The sequence below is a fragment of the Silene latifolia genome, chromosome 2 (genome assembly GCF_048544455.1).
Source record: "Silene latifolia isolate original U9 population chromosome 2, ASM4854445v1, whole genome shotgun sequence".
NCBI lineage: Eukaryota > Viridiplantae > Streptophyta > Magnoliopsida > Caryophyllales > Caryophyllaceae > Silene > Silene latifolia.
Window position 1 is genome coordinate 198,796,052 of NC_133527.1, and position 19,794 is coordinate 198,815,845.

The 19,794-nt window shown below is 36.0% G+C and overlaps 2 protein-coding genes and 2 long non-coding RNA genes across 11 annotated transcripts; 3 read left to right on the forward strand and 1 right to left on the reverse strand.

Moving 5' to 3' along the window:
• The first annotated feature begins 537 nt into the window (after positions 1–537).
• On the forward strand, positions 538–11,821 carry LOC141644385 (GDSL esterase/lipase At3g27950-like). 4 transcript variants are annotated; one of them, XM_074453899.1, is made up of 6 exons: positions 538–681; positions 1,309–1,547; positions 3,912–4,112; positions 4,188–4,348; positions 4,522–4,792; positions 5,015–5,384. In XM_074453899.1, exons 1-6 carry the CDS (start codon positions 623–625, stop codon positions 5,230–5,232), a joined length of 1,149 nt encoding a protein of 382 aa, XP_074310000.1. In that variant the 5' UTR covers positions 538–622; the 3' UTR covers positions 5,233–5,384. The 4 variants fall into 4 exon arrangements, with proteins under 4 accessions (XP_074310000.1, XP_074310001.1, XP_074309999.1 ...); XM_074453900.1 differs by having other exon boundaries at positions 568–681; positions 1,356–1,547; XM_074453898.1 differs by lacking the exon at positions 538–681 and adding an exon at positions 11,782–11,821 and having other exon boundaries at positions 1,101–1,547; positions 5,015–5,235.
• LOC141644387 (uncharacterized) lies at positions 1,757–3,088 on the forward strand. Its single transcript, XR_012544032.1, has 2 exons — positions 1,757–1,825; positions 2,122–3,088. It is a non-coding gene; the product is annotated as an uncharacterized LOC141644387 (long non-coding RNA).
• On the reverse strand, positions 6,897–9,378 carry LOC141632731 (uncharacterized). The gene is made up of 3 exons (XR_012537819.1): positions 9,157–9,378; positions 8,554–9,005; positions 6,897–7,204 (listed from the first exon to the last, which is right to left on the reverse strand). It is a non-coding gene; the product is annotated as an uncharacterized LOC141632731 (long non-coding RNA).
• Positions 11,822–15,874: 4,053 nt separating the features above from the next.
• Positions 15,875–18,433, forward strand: LOC141644388 (GDSL esterase/lipase At3g26430-like). Of its 5 annotated transcripts, XR_012544033.1 has the most exons (5): positions 15,892–16,193; positions 16,275–16,517; positions 16,596–16,753; positions 17,672–17,874; positions 17,974–18,433. XR_012544033.1 is itself a non-coding variant. In XM_074453905.1 (4 exons), exons 1-4 carry the CDS (start codon positions 15,935–15,937, stop codon positions 18,013–18,015), a joined length of 669 nt encoding a protein of 222 aa, XP_074310006.1. In that variant the 5' UTR covers positions 15,875–15,934; the 3' UTR covers positions 18,016–18,433. The 5 variants fall into 5 exon arrangements, 4 of the variants coding, with proteins under 4 accessions (XP_074310006.1, XP_074310004.1, XP_074310005.1 ...); XM_074453905.1 differs by lacking the exon at positions 17,672–17,874 and having other exon boundaries at positions 15,875–16,193; positions 16,308–16,517; XM_074453903.1 differs by lacking the exons at positions 17,672–17,874; positions 17,974–18,433 and adding an exon at positions 17,043–17,525 and having other exon boundaries at positions 15,875–16,193; positions 16,308–16,517.
• Positions 18,434–19,794: the final 1,361 nt, after the last annotated feature.

Below are 19,794 nucleotides of genomic sequence, written 5' to 3' on the forward strand. Positions count from 1 at the left end.
ACTGCTTACTGTTTAATTTTTCAACTTTAAAATTTGTTTACCAAGAAAAAGATTATGTCGTTGAGTCAATTAGGTATTTCAGGGTTAAGGCTTTGCCGTTGTCGATGTTGTAGAGAGAACCTTATGTGGAGGATGGAAAGACGTGGAGAGCAAGTGATATAGCTATTAAAGAGAGGACATGTGCATGGATGCTCCATGGTTTTATGAGTGTAAATGTGTCACTAGGTGCTGGAAGAGCGTTTCTTCGATCTCAATATAAGCTATATGCTCTGTGGGGAGTCGACTTTTGTATGTTTTGGCTCCTTCTACAAGTTACTTCCATTTTCAAATGTCACAAGGTTTAGCATTTCTTCTGTGTTTTGTGTTTGTAACAGTCAAGCATGATTTTGTTTTGGGGATGACTTGGACTTAGAAGATATTACTGGTGTCAGAGGTACCAAATACTCCCTACGCGTGGTTGAGTGTATACTATTTTTCAAGTTCAGGATTGAGCTGACTATTTTATAGGTTCTGAGGAATGTTTCACGTCCTGTGGTGTATTCAATATCACCTGAAACCAGTGTCACACCTGCAATGGCGAAGAGCGTTAGTCAATTAGTCAATATGTACAGGATCACTAGGGATGACTGGGAGTCTGGGACACTTGTTGGAAGATGTGGCAGCACACTTTGACGTATCCAGGTAAATCTAACATATTTGATCCTCTTAGGAAGGCTCATCTACCTGTATTCTGCAGCATAGGCTGCCATGTTCTGTGTGTCTGTAACTGGGGTCATTTCAGGTTGGTCGTTTTCAGCTCAATGATAATAAGTCTCAAGTAAGACGGATTTGTATTATGACACGAATCACGATGACCTTTCAATCAAAAAGTAAATAGAGCCTTTTATCCGAGATTTTACTTGTAATATGTTACCGTACATGTTTTCTTTTCTTTTGTTTACCGGGAGCCATAATTCAAAAGGGCAGTTTGCCGCACCTCAATTATTTGATAAGGAAAGCTATCTACTTCAATTAAGTCAAGGAAGCTCGTGCATGTTATTTTTAAATGTGTTCGATATTGAGCAAGCCGTTGTATGATAAAATATAAATTATTATTGTTATCATTAAGTTACGTGTATAACATGGGATAAGGCTGTTGTATGTCTTAATCAAAGATCCCTTGACTTATCCTAATCCAAAAGTATTAATGTATTTTTATGATCAGGTCAAAAGAGTGTGTTTTATTGACATTAACATGTATTTGTGTTATAACTTGTTGATCATAAACATTCGTAAATATATGAGAATTTCTGCTGCTATGAATTTTAGGGTATTTTGGGGATTACCAAGTTTCCTTGTGCTGCTGGCTTTAACAGATGCCGATGCAACAATATTTGGAACTGGAAACAAAGGACAATTCCCAGCTATTTTCAATTTTGGTGATTCCAATTCGGACACTGGTGCATGCTCTGCTGTATTTAAGCATGCTCCTCATCCCAATGGTATTACCTTCTTTGGCAAACCTTCTGGGAGATTAAGTGATGGCCGCCTAATAATTGATTTCATCGGTATGATTCCCCTTGACATAATTTTTGTTTTGGTTGTATGCATGTGACCCGATGGATGCCCTTTTTCTCGAGAATATTAACCATTTTGGTCCTATTTTCATTGTGGATGATTATTTGTAATTAGTTAGAGTAAGGTTGCATATATCCGACTCCTATGATTGTGCTTCTTTATTGGTAAGTTGGCATGTTGACCTATCTTAATCTTTATTAGGAATATCCCTTTATTATATTCCTTGAGATATTTTAGTTATGTAAATATTCTAGCTTTAATATTAGGGGTTGTTTGGTTCACTATGGGAAGATGAAGTTCCTAGGAAGTTAAGTTCATGTGAATTTGTAATTCATGTGAATTGTAAAAATGTTGTTTGGTTGTCATGTGGGAAATGAATTCATGTGGGAAGTTGCACTTACCAAGGGGGGGCTAGGTAAGCAACTTCCTACATTATGGAGGAATTGAAGTTCCTTGGGAAGTTCTAATTCCCATTAAATAGGCAACCAAACAACATCATATTTAAGCAATTCATGGGAATTTCTACTTCCCATGATTTAAGAGGGTAACCAAACAACCCCTTAGACACAGTACAAATATGCAATTCAATAATATTCAAACCTTTCACATAATTCTATCATGGTATCAGAGCCTCGTGCTCTTGATAGAGGGTAACACCTCAGAGTAGATCCTTAGGCCGGAAGTCAACCCACCCAACCAAAACCCGATTTTGCTCGCTTGACCTATACCTATAATCCCTCTTCCGCTGCCACCAACCCTAGAATTGCATCAAACCCATCCTCTATATTTTGGTTACCACCCTTTTAGCCACCACTCTGAAAACTATGGCCAGTACCTTTTTTTTTTTCACAACCGTTAAAAAAACCTCACATTCACCATCTATTGTCACAACACTACCAACATCTTGGTACAAACCAACATCACAACCAAAAACCAAAAAAAAAAAAAAAACCCCGTCTTGAGCTTTGCTTATTCAAACCCACACAATATTTTTTTTTCCTACTTAACATAAAAACTAGCCCTACTCATGATTTTTTATCTTGGTAAATATCAAAGAAGGGATCCATCCCACACCACAACTCTTAAACCAAACCCGTGATACACCAATATTATGGCCACAACCGTCATCAAAGCCCGAATTTGGCTTATATCCAAAAGCCAGAATTCGTCATCAAAACCCGAATTTGGCTTATATCCAAAACCCCGAATTCGTCATCAAAACCAGAATTCGTTAAAACCCCTTATCTCATATTCTTTATCATGGCAAAACCCGTACAAACTCACCAAATTCTTACCTTCCCTACTTCTATGGAATTCCTCAACTTTTTTTTCTTACTCGCTCTCAAATTTCTCTCATTATTTCTAAAAAAAAAAAAAAAAAAAAGAAATATTGTTCACGTATCCCCTGTTTCCTCCACAGCTCCACTCCTTTTCTTTTCTTTCATGCATAAATCTCCATTTAGACTCTAACCCCTCATTCTATGAAACCCTATTGTCTCCACACACACACACACAAAAAAAAAAAACAAAATCCTACCCATATGAGTACAGTTATGCCCATCGTCCTAGCAACACTAACCATGAACAAAGTCTACTCCATTTCATTCTTCTTTATCATTTTTGAAACCTAGAATCACCATTCTCCAACAACCATTACCTTGATCTCCTACCGTCAAACTCTTCCATGCCCGACTTTCTTTTCTACATGTACCTTTGCATCACTCGATCTCATCATAGCTTGGCCACCAGGCGAGTCGTCCTACCTTCCTCGGCCCCACTGCTTGCTCTCGAACACCGCTTTCCACGGCTATACTCGTCATTCTCCTGTTATGCTATCTACTTTCCAAGATCGGACTTTCCTTTCTGCCGTCCGTCTTGCGGGGGCATATTAGGAATATCCCTTTATTATATTCCTTGAGATATTTTAGTTATGTAAATATTCTAGCTTTAATATTAGACACAGTATCTTTTAGAATTATCTTGTAATTATTCTAGATTGATCTTCTCCTTGTTGTACAAGTCTTGATCAACGGCTTACTAGTGCTCTAGGGTAGAGTAATTCATTCTTGTATTTAGTATAAATATTAGGTTGTATAGTTTGTCAAATATGCAATTCAATAATATTCAAACCTTTCACATAATTCTATCATCTTAATCCAATAATCAGGTAGGTAAGACGGGATATATCTGACCCCGGCCTATTCCGCATACTTTCAATAGTTAAACAAAAAAGAGTTTCGTATGGGGTGGTCTCGTATTTAAAACTAATACATATGCTTATATACGTCTCATTAGTTATAGGATTAATGTTGTCATATCTGGGTTCTGAAGAACATCCCTGTGATTTTATGCAGCTGAGAAGTTAAGTTTGCCATATTTAAGTGCATATCTGGATGCAATGGAGGCCAATTTCAAACATGGAGCGAATTTTGCTGTCAGTGCGACTTCAATTATGCCGGTTGATAGGAATCTCTATGGACAAGGGATTACCCCTATTCCACTTAACATGCAGCTCTTGCAGTTTCAGCAATTCAAAGAACGAGTAGAGAAACTTTGTAAGCACGCGTGGTTAATAATATGGTATGTCATATTTAATAGATGACTTTCTGATATCCGCTTTTGGTTTTCAGATGAAACCTCGATGCTGAAGGATCGGCTACCAAAACCAGAGGACTTCTCAAAGGCCCTTTATACGATCGACATTGGTCAGAATGACCTTACTCTGTTGAATGCTACATCCAGACATCAAACTTACATAGACATAATTGATCGCTTTTCTCTATCTATAGAGGTACGTCGCAATTAACCAATCCTATTTTCATTATAAACTCTCCGCACGACCGCACTGGCTGCCCCATTGGCAGATCCGCTAGTGAACAACCCCTACCGTTGACTTAAATAAGCACGATTCCCTAGTAATTGTGTTGATTTTGACAACTTGCAATTACTTGACTGGCATTTCAGCAACTTCACGAGCTAGGAGCAAGACGCTTCTTGATACACAACACGGGTCCTCTAGTCTGCTTACCAATGTCTATAGATAATCATCCTTCCAGCCCTACAATCTTTGACGAAATCGGTTGTATGAAATCTTCCAATGAAATAGCTCGAAAATTCAACCAGCTCCTCACAGAGAAAGTGTATCTACTCCGAACCAAACTTGAAGATTCAACTCTTGTATATGTGGATATATACTCAGCGAAATACTCTCTTTTCAGGGATGCAAAACGCTATGGTAACCGCCTTCTTACTCGATCACATGTTTCTTCACTATGTCAACGTATCCTGGACCCTATTAAGACCTGGTGACCCAATATCATGGTCCCGATCCAAATTGATTTTTGAAACTGGAGTTTTGACCACCTTGATATAATTTTGATTTAGTGATCATTTCATTATACTCTGAGCTCAAATAATACGAAGTAGTGACGATTTGTTATATATGTTTTGATGCCAGGTTTTGTTGATCCTCTTGGATACTGCTGTAAAGGTTGCATGGGCTCTGAAACTCCTTATTGGAACAGGACGATAGGTAACCCGACTGTTGTTCCGACAGCTTGTGATGATCCCTCAAAATACATAAGCTGGGATGGTGTACATTATACTGAGGCTGCTAATCATTTACTCGCTAATCAAATTTTTGATGGCTCTATTCTGGATCCTTTAGTAAACTAGTTGGTGGTCCGCACCCTACCGGGCGCGGTATTCTTTTGGTTTCCGAAGTTGTTTCATGCCTTCCAATTTAGCCTGATTGTTTTTTCATACATGTAAGTAGCTTTATGTTGTACATAACAGATTCCGGTTGTGATTAATTGGCTCACGTTTCGTTAAGAAGAACAAACCAAGTTCATATAGTTACATAACACGAACACAGCTACACAACTATGAAAATATGAGCAAAATAAATATTGTTTGAAAGGTTATGCCATGTCAGTGACATAGTGAGCAGTTTAAAAATTCTACCGTCCACAGTTACACAACTATGAAAATATGAGCAAAATAAATATTGTTTGAAAGTTTATGCCATCCCAGTGACATAGTGAGCCGTTCAAAAATTCTACCGTCCTCCACAGTTACACAACTATAAAAATATGAGCAAAATAAATATTGTTTGAAAGGTTATGCCATGCCAGTGACATAGTGAGCAGTTCAAAAAATTTACCGTCCGTCCTCCGGGAGGACGGTAGACTTACTCGTGAGCAGTTATAGGAATGGGCAGTGTTGGAACCCTAAAATATTAACACAAATATAGCAGTTCTATTACTATATAGAAGAACACTCAAAATTGATAGAGTTATTAATAGTAAAAATATAATTTTAAAATTAAAAAGGTAAGTAAATTAAAGACACAAAAAGAGTAATCGTCTAAGGTTAGAATAACTAATAATCTAAATGAAGATTATGTATGATGTTGCAAATTAGTTATGTTCATCTCCGATTATATTAATTATTGAATTTGACTTTTAAAATAATAATCCTATCGTGTTAAGCAATGTCAACAAAGGTAGCGCTTTGCTTACTATTAAAGTATATATTTTAAAGCCTACATATTGAATCCATGTGTGGCATCTCCATTTTCCCAACCCCCTTGTCCATCCATAACACATGAATCCCCATCAACCACTGCATATAAGTTTCTGGACAAGCACGCATTTCTACAAGCAGCAATTGTATTTGCGCCAGGCAGCTTTTTCATTCTATCGACAATTCAAATGACAGTCGTTTGCCAATTCTTATAAAATACTCCCTCTGTCTCGGATAATTGTTTACCTTTAGGTGTTAGCACAAAAACCACGGAAAGGGGACGAGACCATTTGTGATTGTTTATAATGAATGACAAGTGGCTATAAAAATCTTCCTAATATTGAAGGTAAACAAATGACTGAGACATCCTAAAATGGAATAGGTAAACAAATGATAGGATTAAAGAGAGTAATTTGACTTTGGAAAAACAAGTCTCGGTTATGAAAAATAACAATAAGCTAATTATGCTCTGAACGTGTAACACTGTAACCTCGTCATTCCTTCCTATATAAATTACTCCATAGATGACCCAAGGAGGTTTACAAGTTACAACCCACCAAGTAAAACAAAATAAAATAAAACATGTTCAGCAGATTCACCATCATAGTTAATTAGAGTGATCTACGTCTTTGTCACTATCATCTTTCACTTTATTCCTTGGCATGTTCTCCTTTGGCCTTACTGTAGACGGTTCAACAGCTCGAGGAGTACATTTGCCTTCAAGCACGAACACTTTTAGAATCAGATTAAATTAAAATTTACAAAAATTTACAAAAGAAAGTACTGAAACATAAATTTCGACCATTCTCCTTAGCAAATTGAATATCTTCTTCCTCACCTAAATAAGCTACAAAAATACAATAGTACGATTTTTCAATTAGGGTCACCATTCTCCCTAACAATCCTTTAAAAACATCATGTTACTACTAATTTTTCTCAAACATGAACCGTCAGTCCGTCCGTCATTCTCCTACTGTTAGACGGAAGTGCACAGAAAACCTGAAGACAACGCACCTGAGATTGTTAGAGCGAGCAGGAGCAGTAGCAATATTCAGTACCAGTAATGAACCGAAGTCGCACTGATTTGATCCTGATGGCCTCTTGATTCGGGTCGTTTTCATACCTACAAATTAACCCATTTCACGACTAAAGATGAGTAGATACTCTGCATAAAATGAGCTAGGTGAGCAGGAAAATGCAGGCATCTTGTGTTCATTATTCACCGATAAACAACGATTTCTATGAGACATTTTCTAAATTTGACCTTCCACTCAGGCACAAATCTGCATAATTATGGGGTTGGCAGCATAATTATGTGAGCAAACAAAGGAAATCCAACAATTCCGACAAGCACACTACACAGCCACGGGAGCGGATTCTCTGTCCCATTTTGTGTCCCATCTCGTGTCCCATTATGCTCTTTTTGTGACATGTCATTAACTTAAGAGAAATTGTCATTTTTTTTATTATGTAAATGATGATGTGTCGCAAGATAAAAGCAATGGGACAGAAGATGGGACACAATTATGGGACAGGTGATCTGAACTCCACAGCCACCTCCCTTCCAATTTAATGATGTTAATAAATGAAGATTTGAAATTTGTGTTTCTTTCTTACACATTTTTTAATGGTTGTGGAATCTATTCCATTCTCAGAACCTTTGAAGTTTTTTATCTTTTGCTTTTGTTGAGGTGCAGTCTTTTGACTTATTTATATTGTTCTTGTAATGTTTGTTTAAATCTTTAGATCTATGTTTTTGTGCTCTAATTTAACTCTCATTGTTTTCTGGAACTTTTTCATGTGGGTTGTGTTTTAGACTTTCTCTTTTGAGAGTCACTTTGCTCTAGCCCTTCATGTTCTTCTTCCCCTTATTTGGTTTGCCTGGTATTTTGGAACTCCGAGCCTGCCTTTTACCGTTCTCATCAGTAAGGATGATATAAGGATGATATAGGAACGATCAACCTAGTTTCCTTTCCATATCCAAAAAAAAAAATCCAGTTACCTTTTCCTAGTTCTGCCTCCATAATTTTTTTTTTCCTATTCCCCTGCCTGACCATATGTAAAGCTAGTAAGCTTATAGCTGTCCAATAATTTATTAACAATAGGAGAGACATGATAAGACAAGTCTTGTTGTTTTGACATGGGATCGAAAATTCATCGCTTAATCTACCAACACTTTTAGAAATGTATACAATCAAATGTGTTACATTGCATAGACATAGACTTATGTTCTATGGAGAAATAAATGGGAGCTTCTGCATTGCAATTCCGCATATATATGTGTTACTTCCTCTTTCCATTTGATTGTATATGTTCAATATGTGAGGAGACTTTAAGAAACGTACAACCAAATCCAATAGAGAAAGTATAATACAACATGCTGCATTTTAGCTTGTTATCTTGGAGTTTATTTATAGTGAAATGACTATAACAAGGATGAAAAATTAGCACAATTCAACATATAATACTCACCATTAACATCATGAGATTGAAACTAAGCTTCCAGCCTTCCACTGTTACGTTCCACCTTGCATCACCACTCACCACCACCGGCTCTGGCAAGCAGCCAGTATGATACTCAAGCATTGGTCACGTCGTTTCTCTCTGTCCACCGGAAGCCCCACCATATCTACTTAACCGACTGCCATCTCGCAATCTATTCAACTGCAGAAAGTCGGAACGTAAATCTAAACTTTAGACCAAGACCCACCATATCTCCTTTGACAGCCATGGTTTGAGCTTTACTTGGTATTCAATTGCAGAGCTACAAATTAACACAAATTTATTCAAATAATCGGTTTTTTTTTTTCGAGCTAACTTTTCAAGTCATTAAATCTATAACCTGTAATTGAGATCACGAAAGAGGCGATTTGTGATGCTTGTCTACCACCATGTCCAAAGGTCTCTACTATCGAATGACCCACCTGTTGACAAATAACATTTACATCATATAGTTTCACTCTCTTCATTCGCTTATTCGTCTAGAAAGCGCCGCCCCACAATCTCAATTACAACAGTGAGAAGTAAAATAGTAGTAGTGACTTAAACTTCAGTTTAAAGAACTCAATAACAAACCTTACTTGGCGACGATTAACCTTCCTCTTCCCATATCTTGCCTTCTTAAGGTTTTCAGTAGTCTCCAACAACCTATCTATATCTAAACTCTTTTGGAGCAGACTGGGATTATCGTGCACTTGCATCTTATCGTCCTGTCAGTGTTCGCTTTCCAAGTCCGCTGCGTTTTCACAATATCAGAGTTCCTTGGACCCTTCTTCGCCTCTTCCAACTCCAATGCTCTCTTTAACTCCGTTGACAATTTGCACCTTTTTCTTCTTCTCTTTGAATAAAGCTGCAACAAGTATAAATATTACAAATCAAGTTGACTATGTGCTACAGAATCGAATTTAAGGGTTGAGTGATCAATCTGATACAGAACTATTGAGCCGAACTTCATTAAAGAAACAAAATCCCACTTCTAATTTATATTTTGTGAATCCAATAACCTGCCTCTCCCTATTAAACAGACATTTGTAATTTATACGTTTTGACAAGGGCCCGACACGGGGAGGCCGATTTGGAGGAGTGCCCGTGCTACCCATGTGAACGAGCCGCCACGTCGGGCCCGTTCAACCGGTTCCCATGATTGACGGTGAACTTCCCTATTAAACAGACATTTCTCTCCCTGGGCTTTGAGGTAGTATCTGAATGGCCTGAAACTAAATATGCATTGAAACTTGACAACTGTAGACGCCATCTTAATGCCTATATTAAACCGAAGTCGCTATATTTAGAAAGGAAATACCATGGGAAGTAAAACACATTAACTAACACATTACCTAAGCAGGAGGTCCAAGTTATCCAAAAGGACTTGACTTTTTACAATAACACCGAAAACCATGAGACGAAGGGAGAGACACTTGCAACTGAAACAAGGACAATTCCCAGTGCGGACATGAAGAACACCCCCTTAGTGAACTAACTCAACGACTATAACTGTCATAAGAAGAAGGTGAAGAGTCAAGCTCTCGAAGTATCTCTTCTCTAAGTCTTTCATAAAGCGCATCTAAATGATCACGATAAACGTCAAGAATTCTGAGAGACAGGTGTTGTTCTTGGGGGAGAACCACAACCCTTCCATGCGCTCGACAGATATCGTAAACCGATTCCATCCGGGACATTCGGATCCTTTCAAATAGCATGACCACCTCTTGACCAACCGTTTGAGCTCCTCTGTTTAACCTCTATCGCCGCAACAAAGATTCGAAACACACGATTGCATTAAACAACTGGCATCTGTAAGGAATAAGTAGCGTAACAATTAACAATTAGTAGCAGAAATAGATTGGAACCTACTATTTGAAACGACCCCATTTAAGATCGGAGCGGAAAATGGGCTTGGATTATTGAAGTAGAGAGGTCGTAGGAGTCGGAGGACAGGTTCTTTTACACAACAGGACGCACAGAGCGGTTCATGGCATGACAATATGTAAACGGGCAAATAGTTTTGGAGCATCCTCCACGATTTGACCCATTTTTTCTTGTATTCTCGAACCACAGACGCGTTCCTGTCCATCTTGTGTAGTCGCAGCACACCTTTACATCATCAATAAGCGAAACGAAATTAGCACACCACAACACAAACAACTAAGAGCTCTGGAAAGAGCATAGTGCAAAGATGCATCTCAATTACGCACACAAGACAACCCCATATTAGATAAAATAAGCAGTAGGAGAATATATAAATCCAAGCAATGTTGCTCTACTCAACTATAACTTAGAGCCCAAAGATAGTGAATGTAAATATGTAAGAGCAAGTTGTGTGGACCGTCTCAATGAGTCAAGCGTCTCGAAAGTCTTTTTTCATATAATAGAAGATGGGATGATTAAAATTAGTTTGTGAATATCCTCTAAATAATTAACTCTGAATTATTGAGATTAGATGAAAGTGGAAGCATTTGATGAAACTGAATATACTACTCCCCATCTGATGAAAATGAATACCATGTTTGAAACACTTGTAGATCAAAACATAGAAAACTTAAACGTATATATTCAGGATAGATTCAATTTTAAAAATATTAAGGGAGTAGATATTGCAAGTTAGATGTTATTAGAATCTACTCCTAATTAACATGAAGGTTGCAGCTATTGTACTTGAATCAAGCTTAGTGCAAAACGAACAGAAGTTTATCAACTCGTATCCGTAATCGGATACTCAACCAAATCAAAATAAGGCATGATAATAATCAAACAAACCCCAAAATCAACACATAAACCCAGACAATTAAGCAGTAGGAGACAATAAAAATCCAAGCGAAAAAATTGCAAATCGAACAGAAGTTTACTAACTCGTATCTCTAATTCATACTCAACCAAATCAAAATCAATAATCAGACAAACCCCCAAAAACTACACATAAACCAAGAGCAATTAAGCAAAAGAGGAGACCAAACAACTTACCGATGAGGAGGGAATGAAGAAGCGTCAAAAGAGAAGGAGATAGGCAAGCAAGAAAGGAGAAAAGGAGAATAAAGGGGAAAAGGAGACCAGGAAGTGATTGAGTAGGATAAGAATGAGTGGTTTGGATGGGAGTTGAGGAACTAAGTGAATGAGGGGCTCAGATCCAACAAAACACTGCTCCCGACTGTTCATAAGCAACAGTTAGGGGAACTTCATACATTTTAGATGTTAATGATTTAGCCCCAAAGTAATGGTAAATCTTACAAGGAACTCTGTTAAATTGTGTTTCGGAAACTTTTGCTAATTCAGTTTAAGGTTGATAAGTAAGCTTAGCCACACTCCTAGTCTAGAGACGCGGGCTATTAATGTACCATCAATAATTACTGTGTAAAACTGTTGGTACATTTGTAAATACCTCATTTGTTGATAGTAATACATGAGTATATAACCGACCAAAGGGTCGTTTTATGCTGTAAGACGGTCTTATATCATAATTAGGTGCAATGCACAAGCATTAATAGTGAAAAGATAATCACTTACATGAAACCAGTCATAAATAAATAACGTTAAAATGAAAAGAAATGGTCTGATATACACCTTCACTCATCCGGAAAATTTATTTACGGATTATTAATAGTGTTCTCTATTCCCCCCTACTACTAAGAGAATAAAATTCTCTTAGTATTTTCCCGCCCAAGTGTTTTCCCACTTTGATGGGCTTGTCTTATGGATTGTAAACAGCACAAAACACGTTCTAAGTTGGGCACAAATACTATCTTACAACTAGTTGTATAATAGCTATGTACAACCGCGTCAAAATTATCGAGCTCTCACACAAAGTTGTTGAGTTATTTTACAAGTTATTGTGCTATTTTACGAAGTTATTGAGCTTAATAATTACTCTGTTAAGCTCAACAACTTTGTATCATAACTCGATAATTTTGTTAATAGAGCTCGACAACTTTGTAACAAAAGCTCGACAACACTGAATAAGTTGTATATACAACCGGTTGTATAATACATTAACTGTAAGTTGGGCCCTCGACTTAAACTAATTGATTTTGCATTGATTTGGCATCATTACTAAAATTCTAACGTGATAATTCTTGGAATCTTATACATGGAAATAAATTATGCTTTGACTTTTCTAATTATACAATTTTATATGGAAACAAACTATAATTTGCCCCACAAATTATGCAATGCTAACAATATTATTTCGAAAATCTCAAATCACAATATCTCGAATCACAATAAATTACCCCCAATATACAATATCTCATATCAATTCATCAGAGATAAAATCCCGAAAAAATAACATCATACTCCCTCCGTACCAATCCAAAGGTAACATTGACTTTTTCACACTTGCCGAGACACGTTTTGCAACTTGAATATCTTTAGCTACACATTATTAAAAATTATAAAAAATTGATATTCTTGTAACATTCATGACGATAAATCAAACAAGATCTCACATGACTATATTTTGTCTTATAGATTAAGAATAATATCGAAGATTCCCTACGACCATAAATAGTGCCATTTTGGTCAATGTTACCTTTGGATTGGTACGGAGGGAGTATCATTTATCCCTAATATATTATGCAATCTTTACAACATATCAATCTCCTTACTACTAAGGGGGCGTTTGGTTCAATAGTATGGAATGGAATGGATTGGAATATGAATCCATAATGGTATGGGGTTCTAAATCCATTCCCTCATAATCTTGTTTGGTTCATCTTAAAATTGTAAAAGGGTGGAATGGAGTTTGATACCAAAGGTGGAAGTTGGGTATGAGATTCTAGAGGGATGGAATGGAGTTAGAATCCATTGGGTATCTAACTCCATTCCAAAAGACTCCAACCAAACATTGGAATGGAGCAAATCCATTCCAATCCATTCCAAGAGAGCCAACCAAACACCCCCTAAGAGAATAAAACTCTCCTAAATTGCATAATCCACATATAGGCCTATTTATTTGGATATTAAATCATTGGGAATGAGAATGAGAATGGATAATAACCTACTAAAATTGTAGTTGAACTACATCCCACTATATTATGATAATCTAGGGTATTATTATATAGGGTTATTTCGTGGGAATAATCCAAATTATGGCCCATCTTCTCATATTAATCCAACCTAAAGTTTAACTGAGAAAAATCCGAACTTTGACATCATTCAACTTGTACTAAACCGATCCCATAATTGACCTGATATCACAGGTTTCCCAACAGGGGACTTTTTTTTTTTTTTTTTTTTGGTTCCTTTTTTCCCATTATTTGTCAATCTTCATCTTCCTAAATCAGTAACTTTCCCCAAATTAAAAACAAAACCCAGATTTTATTAAAATCCATAAAAATCCTAATCAAATAATACAACCATCTACAACCAACAATAACTTCAACCAACAATAATTTGTAGCATTTGGTTGGTTGACAACCAAACACCATTGTCCCCCTAATTTTATTTCAAAACCATGGATCTTCTTTCTCCTGAATCTTATTCTTCTTCTGGGATTTATTTCTTCTTTTTCCTTCTTCATTATCATTCTCCATCCCTTCACCCCCTTACCTCCTTCCTCTAGGGGTGTTCAAAACCGGTTTAGTTACGGTTCATGTTTGGGTTCCCGAGTACACAAAACAAAACAGCGATAATTCTATCATAAAATACTCAATGGACCACTAAGTTTATGCATTTACTCACTGGAATATGACTTCAATTAAAAACTAGAAAGTAAAACATTGCTATCTCAAACGCATCATACAACTTCAAACTCACCATACAACATTGATTTCAACCCATACAAACATTCATTCCAAATCTTAGGATTTGAAAAAAGTATAAATTAATGAAGTAAATATCCCAGATTTCACCATAACGTACAAAGGAATCAATTATGTAGTCGGTGATGTCGAACGTCGTCAAAGAGGCAGACTTGATGAACAGCGGCAAAGAGACGTCGGAGGGAGTCGAACGGCGGTGTCAGACAGAAGGATCTGAGCGCCAGAAAATATGTGACGAAAGAGTGAGATGAGATTTAGGGTGAGTGGTTGAAGTATAAAGCAGAAGAATGAACATGTGAGTTAATGAATTGAGGCGTTTGGTGATTGGTGAAGAGGATGAAGGGAAGGGGTTAAAAAGGTTATTATTGTTTTTAATGATTTTTATTTTTGTAAGTGTGACTTGATAAACAAGTAGCCGGTTACCTGGTGTATTGTAAGTGTGACTTGATAAACAAGTAGCCGGTTACCTGGTGTATTGTGAGAAGAACGAGTGTATACGGCAGATTAATATGGGTTAAAACATAGGTTAGATTAATATAAGAAGGAGAGGTATAGGTTGGATTATTTACATGAAATAACCCTATTATATAATCTCCATAATTACGCACTAAAATTATTATGCAATCATCTCCATAATTATCATCCTTCATCAGTTAATACATATTCGATCTGATGATATAAATCTCACGAGATTTATGCCTTTAGTGAATATAATAATATAATATTTATTTTTTGAATAAAGTTGACAACGTAATTCAAGTAAAAGTCATTAATTTATTCGGATTAAAAGTGTCGACTTTTCTATTTTATTTATTTTAATAGTAAAATTTTATCAATATGATCCCCAAGAAACTGAAAATGAGTTGAAACTAATACTCTAATAAATGCAAACATATTTAGCAATTACATCTAAAAGTTATCGTGCTGTAGCACGGGGTTCTCTAAATGCAAACATATCTAGCAATTACATCTAAAAGTTACCGTGCTGTAGCACGGGGGTCTATACTAGTGGTAGAGAACAAAAGAAAAAATCATTTTAATATGTTTTTCATATATTTTATTTTTGTGAAGTATTGTCTAGGTTCGGGTCACGTCCTCTCGGCCTCATGACCGCTTTAGGTCCAACTAGCGGGCCCCCGCAACGTACTAGCCTTCCTTAGTTCCTTACCAAGTACTTAGCTAATAATTTGGTCCACTTGTCATCTAATAATTGGTTCTTTCCTCTTTTGGTCTTTGTGTGAAAACCAAAGACAAACAAATAACGGAGAGTTAGGGAGTATCTATTCACTAAACATAACTAAAAATACGCTAATTAAACTAGCCACTAATAATAAACATGAAATAAACATAATTAAATACATAAAGTTTAAAACTTTGACCTAATTACCAATTAAAATTAACATAAAAAAGTATAAAATACAAAAGGAAAAGGAAAAAAAAAACCAAAAACTCCCATTCCTCACTTTCCACGTGGTGCTTGCCAATTGGACAAGATAGAGAACTATTTATCATCTTGATACCAATGAATGGTCATCACATAACTCACAAATGATGAGTTTATTTATACAAGTACTTGTATAAATAATATAGGAGTACAAAAAATGAGTAGGCCGGATATTTGTGGATTAAGATATTTCTTCTTAATTCTGGCTTTATTAGTAGCTAATATAAATAATTCTAATGCTATACTGCTTCCCTTGGGAAATCAAATCCCGGCTATTTTTAGTTTCGGGGATTCGAATTCGGATACAGGTTCATGCTCTGCTGCATTTGCCCGTTTTCCATACCCGAATGGGATAACCTTTTTTGGAAATTCCTCTAAGAGGGTTTGCGATGGTCGGCTAATCATCGATTTTATTGGTATGTTTGACGGTATTTTCATTTCTACGTTATTTAGTACGGAGTACTCCGTAAAAGTCTATATGTATTTATTATCGACAGGCGGAGAATTTTCATGTGAATGTATATATGCAGCTGAGAAGTTAAGTTTGCCATATTTAAGTGCATATCTGGATGCGGTGGAGGCCAATTTCAAACATGGAGCAAATTTTGCTGTCAGTGGGACGACAATCATGCCGGTCAACGACGAGCTGTATGGCTACGGGGTTACTCCTCTTTCTCTTAATATACAGCTCTTGCAGTTTCAACAATTCAAACAACGAGTTACGGAGCTTTATAACCGAGGTTAGTTTCAATTGCTAGACAATAGTCCTATGTCAACTTTGATAAATGTTGCATTTGATTTTGACAGTTGATTTTCAGATGAAATCTTAATACTTTTAAATCGCCTCCCAAAACCCGAAGACTTCTCAAGGGCACTCTATACATTTGACATAGGTCAAAATGACCTTAATGTGGCAGGAGATCAAGCTTATAAATCTCTACCTGATTTAATCGATCGTTTTTCTCTATCTATAGAGGTAACTTTCCTTATGCTTAAAATAGGATCGTTTATTGTAAATTTTGTTTCGGGTAGTTTGAAAATAGTTAAATAATTTTTTTTTTTTTTTTTTTTTTTTTTTTGCAACACAAAGGTAAACAGTATATACTCGAACTTATGCTTAAAATAAGATTGTTTATCAAGTTTTTTGCTAATATCTTCTAAGCATTCTGTTTCAATGTTATTTTATATTTATGTTGTTTGACCCATTTTAAATTTAGACTGATACTTCCGACTTAAACAAGAATTTGTGAACATTTTTCTGTCAGCAACTTCACGAACTAGGAGCAAGAAATTTCTTGATATTCAACACAGGGCCTCTAGGTTGCTTGCCACATTCACTGGAAATGTATCCTTCCAAAGCTAAAGACGAAATCGGTTGTCTAAAATCCCTCAATAAAATGGCTCAAGTATTCAACCAGCTTCTTAAGGCTAAAATATCTCTGCTCCGAACCAAACTTGAAGATTCATCTCTTGTGTACGCGGATATATACTCGGCAAAATACTCTCTTATACGAGATGCAAAACTATATGCAGGGCCGTCCCTGACATTTCGGGGCCCTGTGCGAGATTCATAAAATAGGCCCCTTATTAGCGGTATTTTATATTTATACAAAAAAATAATATAATTTTAAGAAAGTAGTTGATTTTTTTCTTACAAAAAATAAAGACATTTTATTCTAATTGTATGGAAAGAAAAAAAGAAAAAAAGAAAAGAAAAGAAAAGACTTCTCCATACGGTATAAATAAATGTTTGCATCTTAAGTAGCATTCACATATTCATTTCTTAGTGGTAAGAATCGACCATGTATATTGGTAGTTGACGCAGGTTCGAATCTTGGTAAACCCTATTTTACACTAATTACAAAAGTAATGAAAATTAATTTTAAAAATGCAGCTACTAAGGATCGAACGCGGGATGCCTAGTATCATTGATCACTTGCTTACCAACTGAGCTACAAGCATTATACTGATGTTCAAACACGTTAACATTATATATAGTGTTTAGTTACAGTTGCACAAATAATGGGGCCCCAAAAAATCGGGGGCCCTGTTCCGCCGCACGGGTTGAACACCCTTTGGGCCGGCCCTGACTATATGGTAATAATAATCTTCTTACTATTTTACGTAATATTCTAACCTCAGAACTAATGCATAATACTTTTGTCTAGTGAGGATTAATTACTCTGTTGTTAACAGGTTTTGTTCACCCTTTTGGGTATTGCTGCAAGGAATGCTTGAAGAATAACAATCCTTTCTGGAACAGAACTGTAGCTGACCAAAATGCTTTTACCCCAACTTGTGATGATCCATCTAAATACATTAGTTGGGATAGTGCACATTATACTGAGGCTGCTAATCATTGGATTGCTAACAAAATTTTCGACAGCTCTCTTTACGACTCCAACCCGTCACTATAGGCTGCATGTTAGTCATATGCTTTGGAGGTAGACTAACTGCAAATCTTACAAGGAACTCTGTTAAACTGTGTTTCGGAAACTCTTGCTAATTCAGTTTAAGGTTGATAAGCAAGTTTAGCTAACGCTCCGAGTCTAGAGATGTGTGCTATAATAATGTATTATCAGCAATTATTGTGTAAAATCGTTGTACATTGTAAATATACCTCTTTTATTTGATAGTAATTAAGGCGAGTATTTAACCAATCAAAGGGTCGTTGTATGTTGTAAGACGATTTTGCTCTATAATTGGTGATGTACCTATCATGATTATGAGGTCTATAAGCTATCATAAGATGGTTATCAATATCATTCCTCCGTCTTAACCATTTATTTCCATGTGATTAAACACAAATTCGTAATTAAAATCATCCTAAAGTAAATAAGTATACTTACGAGTTACAAGTTACAACTGATTTAAATAACGCAAAAATAAAAGAAGGTTCGTTGATCTTTTTTGGGTGTTAAATGAGGCACAATGCACATACAATAAGATATGGGGAAGGGAATTTTAAACCCGTGACCTTTTGTCACAATATCTCCCTTACTCTTGTATCCACTTCATCTTTTTACTCATCATCAAATATCATCCAAACCTCTCCAAGTCACACCAATGCATGAATATAATCATATCAAAACAAAACCTATGATGCCCCATTTTACTGTAATCTTTCTATTTAGACTTTTTGCAATATCTAAGACGACACTTTGACCGTTTCACCCGTTTTTCCAAAAAAACTGTTTAATTATTTGTGAGAATATTTTGGTATCATACTATTAACTTTTTTTATAGCTTTTATTCAGTATATTTAAGGTTCAAATTTTGCCTTAAAAAATCAACCGTTAATATCATAACGAAATTGAGAGAATATCTCCTCCCTTTGAAAACCAGTTAGTCAATCTTAAGACGAAGGTATCCGTTTTAACAATAAAACGTACTCCCTCCGTCCCAGTCAATTGTTGTCCTTTGGTTTTGGCACAAGGACCAAGGAAAGAGGAAGGGGACAATTACCAAATGACAAGTGGAAGAAATCGAGGGTGAATAATCAAATTGTTCATCAAGTTCATTCTTAAAATAGAAAGGACAACAACTCACTGAGACACCCCAATATGAAAAAGGACAACAAATGACCGGAACATAGGGTGTATATTTTACTCCATACCTCTCATTTTCCTCGTGGTGCTTGCCAATTCTAGATATTTATTTTTAAATGACTGGTCTTAAATGATGAATCGTTTAGTACGGAGTAATAGAATACAAAACAATGGTCCTAACTCCTAACCGATAAATCACAAATTCTATTGATGCGTCACAATTAGTAATCAAAACACAAATTGATAGGGTGTGGGGTCAATTTTAATTTAGATGTTATATTTTTTTGGGTTTTTCTATAATATGTCCAATAGGTACATGATAAGCCTTATCTAAATTCAAATTAATTTCCTTAATTAATTTTTTTATCAACTAAAATATTATCTCACCCAATTATGAGTGGAGATAAATAAGGAAAGGGTGATTTAAATTGAGAAAATTAAGGAAGTTTGAATAAATCAATCATGAAAT

Coding starts and splice junctions, on each gene's coding strand:
- LOC141644385 (XM_074453898.1), top strand. CDS start 1,187: ATGTATTTTTATGATCAGGTCAAAAGAGTGTGTTTTATTGACATTAAC. Junction 1,548..3,911: donor CCTAATAATTGATTTCATCG/GTATGATTCCCC, acceptor GATTTTATGCAG/CTGAGAAGTTAAGTTTGCCA. Junction 4,793..5,014: donor CAGGGATGCAAAACGCTATG/GTAACCGCCTTC, acceptor TTTTGATGCCAG/GTTTTGTTGATCCTCTTGGA.
- LOC141644388 (XM_074453902.1), top strand. CDS start 15,935: ATGAGTAGGCCGGATATTTGTGGATTAAGATATTTCTTCTTAATTCTG. Junction 16,518..16,595: donor TACGGAGCTTTATAACCGAG/GTTAGTTTCAAT, acceptor GTTGATTTTCAG/ATGAAATCTTAATACTTTTA. Junction 16,754..17,042: donor GTTTTTCTCTATCTATAGAG/GTAACTTTCCTT, acceptor TTTTTCTGTCAG/CAACTTCACGAACTAGGAGC.